Genomic DNA, 15,774 nt, shown 5'->3' on the forward strand with positions numbered 1-15,774 from the left:
ACTATTATGGGGGGTATCAGTATTTTTGTAAAAAGCAGAGAATTTCAAAGTTAAAAAATTGCCGATTTTTCCAAAATTTCCGAATATTTAGCATTTTTTTATATAGAAAGGTAAAATATATTGACTCCCATTTAGCACTGACGTGAAGTACAATATGTCACGAGAAAACAATCTCAGAATGGCTTGGATAGGTGAAAGCGTTCCAAAGTTATTAGCCCATGAAGTGGCACAGGTCAGATTGGCTTAGGCACTTGGGTACAAATAGGCCTAGGGCTGAAGGGGTTAATAAGCTACGTATATGTAAGGGCTATCATATCAAAAAATAAACTACAGACATGCATCTACCTAAAAATACCAAAGAAAATTAGTCACTCCGGGTGGTACCGATATCTGGCCCGGCTCATGGACTATTAACAAGAAGTTGGACAGGTGTACCTAATAAAGTGGCCAGTGAGTGTATATATATATATATATATATACTGCATATATACTGTATATATGTCCGTGAGACACATATATATACATATATATTTGTATTTCATACAGAGCTAGATAGCAGAAAAGCTGGTAATTTATTTGTCGGCTTTTGCTAAATCATTACCGATCCCGACAGGATATGAGACATGGTTTATATACATTAAACCATTGCATATCCATTATATTTTTATATATCCCTCCCTAATAATGTCAGTAGTTTGTGTGTGCTAAATTTGGGAGCTGTAGGTGTTAAATTAAAGGATTAATTCACAGAAAAAAACTGGCGTGGGCCACCGTGCAATTTTCTCCACCAGAGAGGGAAAGCCAGTGACTGAGGGCAGATATTAATAGCCTAGAGAGGGACCATGGTTATTGTTCCCCCCCCAGCTAAAAAAATCTGCCCCCAGCCACCCCAGAAAAGGCGCTATTGCTATTGTAAGGTGACATTTAGCCTGGTTAATAATGGAGAGGTGTCAATAAGACACCTATCCATTATTAATCCAATAGTAGGAAAGGGTTAAAAATACACACACACATTAAGAATAAAGTCTTTTAATGAAATAATGAAACACACAGGTTTAACATCTTTATTGCACTCTCAATCCAAGCGAAGCCCTTGTTCTCCTGTAAAAAATTCCAAAATAAAAAATCAACAAGATCCCATACCTGTCCGCTGTACAGTCAAGTCCCAGGCTGTAAATCCATCTCAAGGGGATAACTAGTTTACAACCCGGAGCAGTGCTAATGCGACTGGCCGGGCTGTAAACCACGGAGGAATTAATGAACAGCTGCCTGCGCAGCCTCCCCGCCTGACCGGACATGAACTGATTAGCGTGTCAGTTCACCGCATCAGGCGGGGAGTCAGCGCATGCTCAGTGACTACCGCTGAGTCACTTAGGCTGCGCTGACTCCCTGCTTGACGCGGTGAACTTGACAGCATGGGAAAATGTTCAGAAACTTTCCCACGCTACCGAGTTCATTTCCGGTCAGGCAGGGAGGCTGCGCAGGTAGCTTTTCATTCATTCCTCCGTGGTTTACAGCCCGGCCGGTCACAGCACCACTCTGGGTTGTAAACTAATTAAACCCTTGAGATGAATTTACAGTGTGGGACTTGACTGTACAGCGGACAGGTATAGGATATTGTTGCTTTTTTATTTGGGATTTTTTTTACAGAAGAACGAGGGCTCCGCTTGGATTGAGCGTGAAATAAAGATGGTAAACCTGTGTATTTCATTTAAATACTTTATTCTTAATGTGTGTGTGTATTTTTAACCCTTTCATACAATTAGATTCATAATGGATAGGCGTCTTATTGACATCTCTTCATTATTAACCAGGCTTAATGTCACCTTACAATAGCAAGGTGACATTAGCCCCTTATTACCCCATATGCCAACGCTACAGGGGAGTGGGAAGAGAGTGGCCAAGTGCCGGAATAGGCGCATCTTACAGATGCGCCTTTTCTGGGGTGGATGGGGGCAGATTTTTTTTAGCTGGGGGGGACAATAACCATGGTCCGTCTCTAGGCTATTAATATCTGCCCTCAGTCACTGGCTTTCCCTCTCTGGCAGAGAAAATTACGCGGGAGCCCACTTCAGTTTTTTCCGTGAATTAACCCTTTAATTTTACACCTACAGCTCCTAAATTTTACACACACACTACTAAGATTATTAGTGAGGAATATGTAAAAATATAAGGGATATGAAATGGGTTACTGTATGTAAACCATGTCTATTATCCTGTCGAGTTCTGCAATGATTTTACAGAACCCGACAATTGAATAATCGGCTATTCTGCTACCTAACTCTCTATGAAATATAACTATAGATATATATATGTGGGTCAATGACACACATATATATATATATATATATATATATATATATATATATATATATACAGTACAGACCAAACGTTTGGACACACCTTCTCATTCAAAGATTTATCTGTATCTTCATGACTATGAAAATTGTACATTCACACTGAAGGCATCAAAACTATGAATTAACACGTGGAATTATATACTTAACAAAAAAGTGTGAAACGACTGAAATTATGTCTTATATTCTAGGTTCTTCAAAGTAGCCACCTTTTGCTTTGATGACTGCTTTGCACTCTCTTGGCATTCTCTTGATGAGCTTCAAGAGGTTGTCACCGGGAATGGTTTTCACTTCACAGGTGTGCCCTGTCAGGTTTAATAAGTGGGATTTCTTGCCTTATAAATGGGGTTGGGACTATCAGTTGTGTTGTGCAGAAGTCTGGTGGATACACAGCTGATAGTCCTACTGAATAGACTGTTAGAATTTGTATTATGGCAAGAAAAAAGCAGCTAAGTAAAGAAAAACGAGTGGCCATCATTACTTTAAGAAATGAAGGTCAGTCAGTCTGAAAAATTGGGAAAACTTTGAAAGTGTCTTTGTGCGACGCAGAAAAGGTGATCTCTACATGCCTGGTTCCCACCGTGAAGCATGGAGGAGGAGGTGTGATGGTGTGGGGGTGCTTTGCTGGTGACACTGTTGGGGATTTATTCAAAATTGAAGGCATACTGAACCAGTATGGCTACCACAGCATCTTGCAGCGGCATGCTATTCCATCTGGTTTGCGTTTAGTTGGACCATCATTTATTTTTCAACAGGACAATGACCCCAAACACACATCCAGGCTGTGTAAGGGCTATTTGACCAAGAAGGAGAGTGATGGGGTGCTACACCAGGTGACCTGGCCTCCACAGTCACCAGACCTGAACCCAATCGAGATGGTTTGGGGTGAGCTGGACCGCAGAGTGAAGGCAACAGGGCCAACAAGTGCTAAGCATCTCTGGGAACTCCTTCAAGATTGTTGGAAGACCATTCCCGGTGACTACCTCTTGAAGCTCATCAAGAGAATGCCAAGAGTGTGCAAAGCAGTCATCAAAGCAAAAGGTGGCTACTTTGAAGAACTTAGAATATAAGACATAATTTCAGTTGTTTCACACTTTTTTGTTAAGTATATAATTCCACATGTGTTAATTCATAGTTTTGATGCCTTCAGTGTGAATGTACAATTTTCATAGTCATGAAAATACAGAAAAATCTTTGAATGAGAAGGTGTGTCCAAACTTTTGGTCTGTACTGTATATATATATATACATATATATATATATATATACCTATACTATGTTTAGACATTAGTTTTGAGCATTCCGATACCGCAAGTATGGGGTATCGGCCGATACTTGCGGTATCGGAATTCCGATACCGAGATCCGATACTTTTGTGGTATCGGGAATCGGTATCGGGATTAATATCAATGTGTAAAAGAAAGAATTAAAATAAAAAATAGGGATATACTCACCTCTCCGGCGGCCCCTGGACTTTACCTCCGTAACCGGGAGCCGTTGTACCTAAGAATGCGCGCTTGAAGGGCCTTAGATGACGTCACGGCGCTCTGATTGGTCCGTAGCGGTCGCGTGACCGCTAGGCGACCAATCACAAAGCCGTGACGTCACCCTAAGGTATTTCAAGCGCTTGAAAGACCTTAGGTGACGTCACGGCTTTGTGATTGGTCGCGTAGCGGTCACGCGACCGCTACGCGACCAATCAGAAGCTGCGGACGTCTTCTAAGGTATTTCAAGCGCTTGAAAGACCTTAGGGTGACGTCACGGCTTTGTGATTGGTCGCGTAGCGATCACGCGACCGCTACGGACCAATCAGAGCGCCGTGACGTCATCTAAGGCCCTTCAAGCGCGCATTCTTAGGTACAACGGCTCCCGGTTACGGAGGTAAAGTCCAGGGCGCGTCAGAGGGTGAGTATATCCCTATTTTTTATTTTAATTCTTTCTTTTACACATTGATATGGATCCCAGGGCCTGAAGGAGAGTTTCCTCTCCTTCAGACCCTGGGAACCATACAGGATACCGTCCGATACTTGGTGTCCCATTGACTTGTATTGGTATCGGGTATCGGTATCGGATTAGATCCGATACTTTGCCGGTATCGGCCGATACTTTCCGATACCGATACTTTCAAGTATCGCACGGTATCGCTCAACACTAGTAGACATATATTTAATCTATTCTATTGTATTCTGTCAGTGTGATTTTACTGTACACCGCACTGAATTGCCGGCTTTTCTATAGAACACCGGTGCGTATTTCTCGCAAGTCACACTGATGGTCCGTGTGCTGTGTGAGTTTTTCTCGCACCCATAGACTTTCATTGGCGCGTCTCGGGCATAATACGGTGACAATCGCTGCATGCTGCGATTTCGTACGTACGTTTAATACTGCCGAGAAAACAACGAATGATGGGAGCTGCCCCATAGATTAACATTGGTCTGAGTGCTATGTGATTTTTTTAACGCAGTGTATGACTCCGGCCTAACTGGCCAGTCTGGAGGGGCAGTGGGATCAGATGTTCGTCACTGGATATCTTAACCAAAACGTTTGATTTACTTATATATAATAGTACGATCAGCCGATGTTCCCACCTTCTTACTTGTTGCCTTTTTGCAGCCTGACATTGGCACAGCAGTCCTCTCTCACATCTCCCTGTTCGTCCTCTTTTAATTACATCTGGGCCAAGATAAAAGAAGAGCTTGAATGTGACAGACTTGTGCCGCGCTCGCTCAGAGGAACGCTGAAGTTGATTTTTAATACGTGGAATAATTTAGAGTTAATTTGTAATTGCAGGCTGGAATCACAGATGACTGCTGACATCCAGGCTATCCTCCAGCTCCTGCAGAGACCGCCGTCCCTCGTTCCTCCAGCCTACAGCATGGTGACGGCCAACTCTGAATATCAAAGGCCGGCGGTCAGGCAGGTGCAGAGTCAACATCCTCGTGCGTCAATCAAAACAGACCGGAGCTTTACACCGTCATCACAGGCGAGTACAGAACGCGCGGGAAATACTTAGCGATGGGCGTCCAAACGTATGCACACTACAAAGCGGCATAGAAAGAGCACTCACTCTTCACTCCGACAGGACATGTCACAGATCTGTTCACTGGAGCAGAAAGTCATCACCTGTTCTATAGACAAGGTGATAACGTTTACTCTTGGGAATAACAGTTTAAAAGAGTTGGAACAAATTAATTTTAAGGGGAATCTGACCTCAGGTTTTTGGTACCCCATCTGAGAGCAGCATGATGTAGGGGCAGAGAAACTGATTCCTGCGATCTATCACTTACTGAGCTGCTTGGTGTAGTTTTGATAAAATCACCATTTTCTCTGCAGCAGATTTAGCAGTCTTGTGAATGCTAAGCTCTGTATAACCCCGCCCACATCACTGATTGGCCGCTTTCTGTGCACACTGTGCATAGGCAAAAAACTGCCAATCAGTGGTGAGAGGCAGGGTTATGTAGAGCTCATGTATATGCTTGACTACCTGGCAGCAGGTTTACTAGTCCTCTAGTGATCATCTCCTGCTGATTTAATCAAACCAGCCCAGTAAGTGACACATTACTGGAATCAGGGTCTGAGCCCCTTTATTATGTTTCTTATAGACTAGGTCACAAAAACCCGATGACAGATTCTCTTTAACATGCATAAAAAGTTGCTATTTGTACAAAATTTGCCATTCATTCCGCTCTTTGAGAACATTGGGACGTGTACCAATTAAAGGGAATCTGTCTGCATTTTTTTTCTGTGTAATCTGAGAACAGCATGATGTAGGGACAGAGAGCCTGATTCCAGTGATGTTTTGCTTTCTGAATCTGGATTGCTCGGTGCAGCAGTTGTGATAGAATTACTTTTTTCTCTGTTGCATGTGCAGCAGTGCTGTGAATTCTGAGCTGTGTATAACCCGCTCACACCACTGATTGGGCAGCTTCCGATGGGCGTGGTTTTACACAGAGTAGCTGGACTGTCTTGCACGTGAGTCCTAGTCCTGTAGTGATAATCTGCTGCTGATAAAACACTGATTGTATTGAAACTACAGCACGCAGCCTAATAAGTGACACATGCCTGGAATCAGTCTCTGTGCCCCTACATCATGCTGCTCTCAGATTACGTAGCAAAAACCTGCTGACAGATTCTATATAACATATATATTTTTATAATTTTTTTTTTTTACAGAGTTCTGAACTTGTAGACTTTGAAAAACCAAAATCCAAAGAATCCCTTCCTAGTGTAATCCATGTAAACGCAACCTCTGAGGACAACCTGACGTCCCTCCTGGATCACGAGCGCCAGTCTCCTCCGCTGGAGTTACAGCCGAGGCGGTGCACATCATATCTGAACCCGATGAGACACACATCTCTGCCAGATTCTTCCATGCACCACAAAGGGAACATGTCCCTGCACAGGCACGAATCCGACCCCGGTCTTCCTGGAAAATAATCCAAAAAAAAAAAAATAAAGTTAATTTTATAGGTACCTTCAAATAAATTGTAAGTGCTTTTAATAGCTGTTTTCCTCTTTGTATGTAAAATCCTCTTTACTTGACTCAGGGGTTAAAAAAAATGGATATCTAATATGCAAAAGTACTGTATATTTTGATACAATTGAAGCTTAGTAAAGGTACGTTTGTTTGTTTGAGAAGTCATGATGTAACGTCATGGAAAGACTGTCTGCTTAAGTTAAAAACTGCCAGCATCACAAGGCACCTTATATTTTTTATTTTTTCCTTTTTTAACACTTGCATGTTATGAAGTTTTTTGTTTGTTTTTTTTTTAATCGCATGAAGAATGATATTAAATTATTTCTCAGAGATGTAATATTATCACGTGAAAACTTTCTGCTGGACACGAGTCAGAGTCACTGTCAAATTCTTCCACATTGTTTAATTGGGTTTTTTTTATGTGGATTTTGGAGAAGATTCCGCTTCGAAATCCACATAAAAAAAGCTTCAAAAACTTTTTTATTGCAATAGAAAAGTGCACATGATGATGTTTTTTTTTTCCATGGGAAAAAAAGAAAGAGGCAACGTGTCATTTTTTTGAGGTGCTTGTACTTGGGAAAAAAAAAGCAACAAACTTTTTGAATCAATTGATGCAAAAAAAAATGCGTTAAAAAACACACAAAAAAATTATCAAAAAATCCATGTCAGAGAAACTTATAAGAAACTTTTACCCAGTTTGAGCTTGTTCACGCATTTTTTTTTTTTTTTTTTTTAGTTTTTTGTTACGTAGCGGATTATGCTCCAAAATCCGCTTGAAAAAAAAAATATTTCAAATAACTTTTCAATAAGCTTCCTATTGCGCATATGGTGTTGTGTTTTTTTCACCTGGAAAAAGAAGCAATTTGTCAGTACTTTTTTCAGATGGAAAAATATGCTCTAAATTTAACCAAGAAATGCCCTCTACACTAAAAGTATGTAAAAGAAAAAAAAACATTCCAAAAGACAGCAAAGAAAACTTTGTTTTCTTTAATGTTTCTTGTTTTTGTGAGAATTTTTTAGGCAGAAAAATCCACGCCGAAGAAGTGTGTCAACATAGCCTTGCAGTGCTACCTGAGCACAGTGTGCCGTATAAGAGACTGCCACCCCTTACTGCACATGCTTGTTTTTCATTCCTTTTAAGGCCGGGAAAAAACAAAATGCATAAAGAAATCATACAGAAATTGTGTATGTTGAAACATGGGGAATATATTCTGTTGCAATTGAGATAGCAAATATCCACCTTTGAACGTATTTTTTTTTTTTCAATCTACTCTGCTTTGATCATATTCTTGATATGTCTTTATAGCCATTAAAGCTCAGATTTTCAGATACAAATGTAATGTATAAAGTACATTTCTCATATTCTGTCATCCTGCAGCCACCACTAAGGGGCGCCGAAGAGTTTACGTCATTCTATTTGTAAATAGAACTTGGAAGTATGCAATAAACTCCTAAGCTCCACCTAGTGGAGGCTGCAGGTAGCGCAAGTTCTATCATTTAATGTCTATACAGGGTTATATGTAACTTCTTATAAAAAAAAAAGTGAAACCAATACAGAATTTTATAATATAAATAATCATCATAGAAAAATGGGGCTGAAATACATGGTTTTAAAATTGAAAGCTTCACTTTAGAATAAGCATGCAGGCCCCATTGTTGCTAGTGTAGAGTAGAATCAATCCTGTACCTTTGTTACTAGTCCATTGAATTGTACGAGCCAGTAAAGCATGATAGGAGAAGGGGGTCCCTTGCATAGTGCCATAGGTTGCCTATTAGTGATGAGCGAACGTGCTCGGATTAGGTGTTATATGAGCATGCTTGGGTCTTCGATGTGCTCGAATAATATGTTCGAGCCCCCCCGTTCCTGCATCTCTCGTGGCTGTTCGACAGCCACAACACATGCAGGGATTGACTAACAAACAGGAGGGGGGTTTGCAGAGCGGTATCTTGTATGGGGCTTTAGAATATGATGAAGAATAAGGAGAATTTCTCATTTGCTCTTTAGAAAACATTTTCTAAAAATCCAAACCAACAATTCTCAAAGATTTCTGCATCAAGCCTTGGCTTTCGTAGCCAATCCCAAAATTCCTGAAGTACCAGAGCAATGACCTCTCCTAAATAGCATCGGTCCATTCTGGCTATATGACTGTATAGGGCACAACCCCAGTGTAATCTATGGGCTTTTCCTTAAAGTGATGCATTTCGGGCATGTTAATCGAACCTTTACTCTTTTTGCATGGAATTTTTTTGAAAGTGAAAAAAACTAGGGACGCAATGCTGTGAAAAAAAATACAAATATATATGATTTTTTTTTATTATTCTGGATTTACAGTTATGTCTATGTGCATATCTATATAGAACTAGTAAAAATATGATCAAAGCGATGGACGAGCAAAAGTCTTTACAAGACACCGGGCATAAAATCCGAATTCTCTTGCAGAGCTTGCGCGGGCGATTGACTAGGCTCGGTTTCACTTTGTCTTCCCTGTATTTTTTAGTCCCCAGGGCAATTAATAGGTTTCCAGAACATTTTTCGGTGTTAATTATAGGCCTGGAGAATAAGTCTTGAGTATTTGCATACAGATGAACAGCACCGGAGGGAACGTACGGAATAGCGCAGCCTAGATACTAGAATATCCCTTTACAAATGTGCTGTGTGTGCCGGAGTAAGCAAACATTGCTGCTGTGATGGGAATAATTACCTGCGCAGACAGGTGGGGGTTTATTTCGGAGTCACCAGTGCGCACTAGAGGGCGGCTGCAGAATTTTGGAAATTGACTACATCGCTGTTTGGCCATTATATCATTACAGACATTTTTTGATGATCCATAAAACATTAATTATATCCCAAACTTTTTTTTAAGAAACTGTGTGTACAATATTCAGTTTGTGATTTTTACTCATCACAGCTCTTGCTACGTCCTTATATATATTCCTCCATTGCTCCTATGTAGTGATGAGAGAACGTGCTGGGATAAGGTGTTATCTGAGCATGCTCATGTGCTAACCGAGGGACTTCGGCGTGCTCGAAAAATATGCTTGAGACCCCGCAGCCGCATGTCTCCCTGATGTTTGAGAGCCACAACACATCCAGGAATGGCCTCTTTGTTAGGCGTCTTGAACATATTATTCGAGCGCACCGAAGAACCTTGGTTAGCACACGAGCATGCTCAGATAATGCCTTATCCAAGCACGCTCACTCATCACTACTCCTAAGTAATGTTGCCATTTTTCTGCTCACAACTATTCTGTTCCGTGAACCCTTTAAAAATAATTCTACATTATGTCCTCTTTCCCTTTTGGGGTGCAAAAATACATACCCTCATGTTTACTAATCCTTAACCTTTGTGTTCTACCTAAAAAGAAATATTTATTTCCTGTATTACTCATGTTTTGCAGAGTTGGAAATAAATTACAATAATGATCATTAAATTGATCTTTCACACGTGTGATTACTGCATTTTTCCAACCGTCCCCACATCTGATTCCAAAAAGCAATAATTATTCCACAAAGCTGCAAAATCCAAAAAACTTAAAAAAAAATAAAAATAAATAAATATATATATATATATATATATATATATATATATATATACACAGTATATATATATATATATATATATATATATATATATATATATATATATATATATATACATATATATATATTTCTTTAAACATTGCCCATTCACATTCTGTCATTTGGAGATATCTAATGTCTTATCTATATGGTTCAAAATTGTTTATAAATTGACAATTTACCCTTGAAAAAAAGAAAGAACCAGTCCCATTCACCTTCAGCCTTGAGGACAGGGGGGGTCATACCATTGGTGCGACCTGTGCACAGGCAACCAGAAGGTAAGGGGGCCACAGTCGTTCGACTGTCCTGTACATAGGAGCGTGCTCTAACGAGCCCTTTTGATCTCCGACGAGGCCTTTTGAGCTCCGACAAACTCTTCTGTGCTCTCTATGAGAGAGCCGCTGCCAGTCATCTCTGGCAGTGGCTTATCTCTTAGAGAACAAAAGGATCAGCTACCTGAAATTAGACATGATCGATCCTTAGCTCCCCCAACATGATTAGTCGGAGGCGCACATACACATTAGTCTGTCGGCTGAGCCTGTTGCTATCGATGGGTTCGGCTGCCATGAGTTTAATGTGCGTGTGATCCCTTTGACGATGATTTGTTAACTGTACTCATCTGATGTACTCAAGTCCAAATCTAAACATTTCACGACTTTCCATTAGAAGCACCTTGCACCCTGTCACCAGTTCTTTTTTAATCTTGGCTTATATATTCTTAAAATAAAAAAAGTAAAATGAAGCTTCACGATGTCTTGTGGCTTGTCAAATGACTCCTTATCCGTATGATCACATAAACAATATGTAAAGCCCCCCCATACTGAATAATAGCTGCTGGATTAAGGATCGATTGTCAGCTATCAGTGCCGAGTTTCCCATACACTTTAGATTATTGGCCAGTCCCACTAATATACACATGGACAGGATATAACATAACACACAATCAGCATGAACAAATACACATAGAGAATGTAAGATAATATATAAATAATAATATAAACAACAAATAATCATTTGTATTACTTCATTACTTAATATTTTATACCCATACATCTAATCAAAAATCCCAATGAGGAAAAATCCCGGGGAATGCACCTTGAAAAATGCCTGTATGTCCATTTGTGATGTAGTAATGTGACAGTAACGATTACAATATGAAAGCAATAATAGTGTATGTATGGATTTATACTGATGAGGTAGGAATATTGATGATCACAGTAGTTTGGCTGCTCTGTAGTATTAGGGGATCACTTTGCAGAGACCTGGACATAGGTAGAGTGACTGAGCCTGTGTGTCCGTTCATAAGATGGACATGCATATTGCTATACACTTTGAACACCAGGTGGCGCCATTCTGTGTACTATAAACAGCATATATAGTCATCACTGGACGACTTTTTTAACAGCATATAACATTCATTTTGATGCTTAATACACTGGATGTGATATAAAATGGCGGGACAGGTTTTATTAATAGGTTTATAAATGTCAAACATAACAATGGCTGCCATTTTCAGAACAAAACCATCAAGGTGACAATCTGGGGGATTATTACGGTATATTATATTGTATCTCTTTAATATCTTCTTTAGTTGGATGGGATTTACGAATTCCAGCTGTCCAGCAGCTGAGTGCCGTGATACCATGTCTCAGCAGCAAGTGTCCTTTGAAATGACTGTTTGCATTGTGCTATCATGTGACCTGTCAGCGTCCCTTTAATTGTGGGTGCTGATCCAGAAATGTGCAGAGTGCAGTCATGCATAACCACTGCTGAATTCAGAGTTTTCTGCTGTCATTGTGGTGTTCGCAATCATTTCTACTGTGCTGCAATGCGACACTATCCTTTACCTGTCAATTTTCAGAATTGTCTTTATTTTTTTCTCCCTCCAAATCTGTAATTAATAATTACATTGGTATATGGCCGCCAATACAATGATCTAAATAATGTAGTAAATTAAGAATAAATAATTAAATATCAAAGACTCTAAGAAAGTAAAATGCACATGGCCGGGTTGAGAAAGATGCCAGCAGCTTCTCCCCCTCCGTTTCTCTAGACTAACAGGTATCTCCCTATACATACACATAAGAGGAGAAAAACAAAACATGGCTGCAACAGCAGTCAGTCTGTAATTCAGCTTTCCCCCCTCCGTTTCTCTAGACTAACAGGTCTCTCCCTATACATACACATAAGGGAAGAAAAACAAACATGGCCTCAACAGCAGTCAGTCTGTAATACAGCTTCTCCCCCCTCCGCTTCTCTAGACTAACTGGTCTCTTCCTATACATACACATAAGTGGAGAAAAACAAACATGGACGCAACAGCATTTAGTCAGTAATTCAGCTTCTCCCCCTCCGTTTCTCTAGACTAACAGGTCCCTCCCTATACATACACATAAGGGGAGAAAAACAAACATGGACGCAACAGCATTCAGTCAGTAATTCAGCTTCTCCCCCTCCGTTTCTCTAGACTAACAGGTCTCTCCCTATACATACACATAAGGGGAGAAAAACAAACATGGCCGCAACAGCAGTCAGTCTGTAATTCAGCTTCTCCCCCCTCCGTTTCTCTAGACTAACAGGTCTCTCCCTATACATACACATAAGGGGAGAAAAACAAACATGGCCGCAACAGCAGTCAGTCTGTAATTCAGCTTCTCCCCCCTCCGTTTCTCTAGACTAACAGGTCTCTCCCTATACATACACATAAGGGGAGAAAAACAAACATGGCCGCAACAGCAGTCAGTCTGTAATTCAGCTTCTCCCCCCTCTGTTTGTCTAGATTAACAGGTCTCTCCCTATACATACACATAAGGGGAGAAAAACAAACATGGCTGCAACAGCAGTCAGTCTGTAATTCAGCTTCTCCCCCCTCCGTTTCTCTAGACTAAGGGTATGTGCACACGCTGCGGATTTTGCTGCATATCCGCTGCGGATTTTGCTGCAGATCCGCAGCGGATTTGACGCTGCGGATCCGCAGCAGTTTTCCCAAAGTTTACAGTACCGTGTAAACCTATGGGAAAAAAAAAACGCTGTGCACATGCTGCGGAAAAATCCACGCGGAAACGCAGCGGATTATTTTCCGCAGCATGTCAATTCTTTCTGCGGATTCCGCAGCGGTTTTCAACCTGCACCAATAGGAAAGTGCAGTTGAAAAACCGCAGAGGAATCCGCAGAAGAAACCGGGAGAAAATCCGCAGTGAAAACCGCAGTGGTTTTGCACTGCGGATTTTCCAAATCCGCTGCGGAAAAATCCGCAGCAGAATCCGCAACGTGTGCACATACCCTAACAGGTCTCTCCCTATACATACACATAAGGGGAGAAAAACAAACATGGCTGCAACAGCAGTAAGTCTGTATTTCATGCTTCTCGTGGTTCGGTCAGCATCTACCGTCAGTTTCCCTTTAAAGGGGCATGTCCACTTTTGAGACCAGTTTTTTTCTTAGTGAAATGCTTGTACTTTGAGCAAAAAGTCTTTTTTTGTCTTTGGGTTTCATTAAATACACAGCCTCAGTGTTGCATTGTCTGTTGCTGGCTGCAGAATGAGTTAACTGTGAATTGGTCTGACAGGAGAGTTTGTAACTTTATCTGTGTCTTTCTGAGCTTCTCTCACGTCATTTATAACCACAAAACATGTTAAGGTTGAATATGCATGGAAAGAAAGAACCTATAAAATCAAAACCGGGCAAAATTTTGAATGAAACCCAACCGCAAAAATGATTTTTAGCTCGAAATGCAAGCATTTAAAGATAAAAACGGGCCCAAAAGGTGGACATTTAAGATGTGCATAAGACCATACAGCAGAGACCACTACATCTCTATGAGCATACAATTACAGCTGTGCACATGCCTTGTCCATTCATTCTAGACAACAGTCATCTAAGGGTATGTGTCCACGTTCAGGTTTGTTTCAGGCTTTGGTCAGGATTTTATGCAGGTAAAATCCTGACCAAAAATGCACCTGAGGTCACTGGCAGGTCACCTGCGGTGTTCCTGCGTGTTTTGCTCATTGTAGCAATATGCTGCGTTCTGAAAAAAAGCAACGCATGTGTGTTTTTGCGGGAAAAACGCATGCGTTTATTAATGCACAGTGGAGATGGGATTTCATTAAATCCCCTCCACTATGCTGTAACATCTGGACGCTGCGTTTTTGACGCTGCGGCTCAGCGCTGCGTTAAAAACGCAGCGTTTCCTGAACGTGGACACATACCCTAAGAGCTATTTCACTCACTACCCCAATACATACATTTTTTTTCAGCCTCCACGCTCTTATGTATGTGATTTTAGTAGGTAGAAGGGAAAAGACGACTGCCAAGAACGTCCCACGGGAATAAAGGTTTGTTTAAGGCTATGTCTCCACGTTCCGTACGGCCGACGGTATCGCCGCAGCGGCGAAGCCGCTCGGCGCTAAGCCCCGCCCCCTTTCTGGGACGCGATCATGCCGGATGTGTTAACTCTTCACATCCGGGATGATCGCTCTGTCCCATAGGGCCCTGTGATATGCCTTGCGGGGACGCTGCGTCCCCGCAAGGTGTACGGACATGCTGCGATCTGAAAAGACGCGCAGCATGTCCGGAGTTGCAGGGCCGCCGCGTGCGGGTTTCCACGCATAGTGGAGACGGGATTTCATAAAATCCCCTCCACTATGCAGGAACATCTGGACGCTGCTTGTTTGACGCTGCAGCTCTGCGCAGCGTCAAACAAGCAGCGTTTCCTGAACGTGGAAACATACCCTAAAACTGTCATTCTGATCCTTCTTTTCCCTAACTGCCTCCATTGGAAGGAATCTGATGACCCTCTTACCCATTAGATGGGTGACTGATTCTAAAGCCAAGAGTGTCTTCATGATGAGGACCTCCTTCATAACATTCTTATACCCTGGTAGAGCATAGGGCAGGAAATATATCAGTATTTGTAAGAGAATAAAGTCTTTCAGCCTGAAATTAACTGACAATCCATCTATGATAAGGGGAGGGGATATATGGGCTCATGTATGGGTCTTAAAAGTAGAACAGCAAATGGGACATACACCAATATCAAGAATGGGTTGGTTCTTGTCCGAACCCACTTATAGTGTCACTCTACATCAGAGCCATAACAAGAGAGTTTTCTTCATCTGGAGTAAAGATTCACCTTCCTGCCATAGCATGTTCCTTCTGTAACCATACCATGCAGTATGCTCCCTCTGCAACTTTACCATGCAGTATGCTCCCTCTGTAACCGTACCTCACATCATGCTCCCTGTGTAACCATACCTCACATCATGTTGCCTCTGTAACTGTACCACAAAGCATGCTCCCTCTGTAACCATACCTCACATCATGTTGCCTCTGTAACTGTACCACACAGCATGCTCCCTCTGT

General features: G+C 41.4%; 1 protein-coding gene across 5 annotated transcripts in view; it reads left to right on the forward strand.

The window, feature by feature from the left end:
• KCNH7 (potassium voltage-gated channel subfamily H member 7) overlaps positions 1–10,358 on the forward strand; it is a 345,394-nt gene extending 335,036 nt beyond the window's left edge. For 3 of the 5 annotated variants that reach the window (XM_077272821.1, XM_077272823.1, XM_077272825.1), the window contains 2 exons: positions 5,147–5,339; positions 6,530–10,358. In XM_077272821.1, the coding sequence (XP_077128936.1) occupies positions 5,147–5,339; positions 6,530–6,793 (457 nt within the window). In that variant the 3' untranslated portion in view covers positions 6,794–10,358. The remainder of the gene's footprint in view (positions 1–5,146; positions 5,340–6,529) is intronic. The other 2 variants (XM_077272822.1, XM_077272824.1) reach the window with 1 other exon arrangement.
• Positions 10,359–15,774: the final 5,416 nt, after the last annotated feature.

This window comes from Ranitomeya variabilis, chromosome 7, assembly GCF_051348905.1.
Source record: "Ranitomeya variabilis isolate aRanVar5 chromosome 7, aRanVar5.hap1, whole genome shotgun sequence".
Classification (NCBI taxonomy): Eukaryota; Metazoa; Chordata; class Amphibia; order Anura; family Dendrobatidae; genus Ranitomeya; species Ranitomeya variabilis.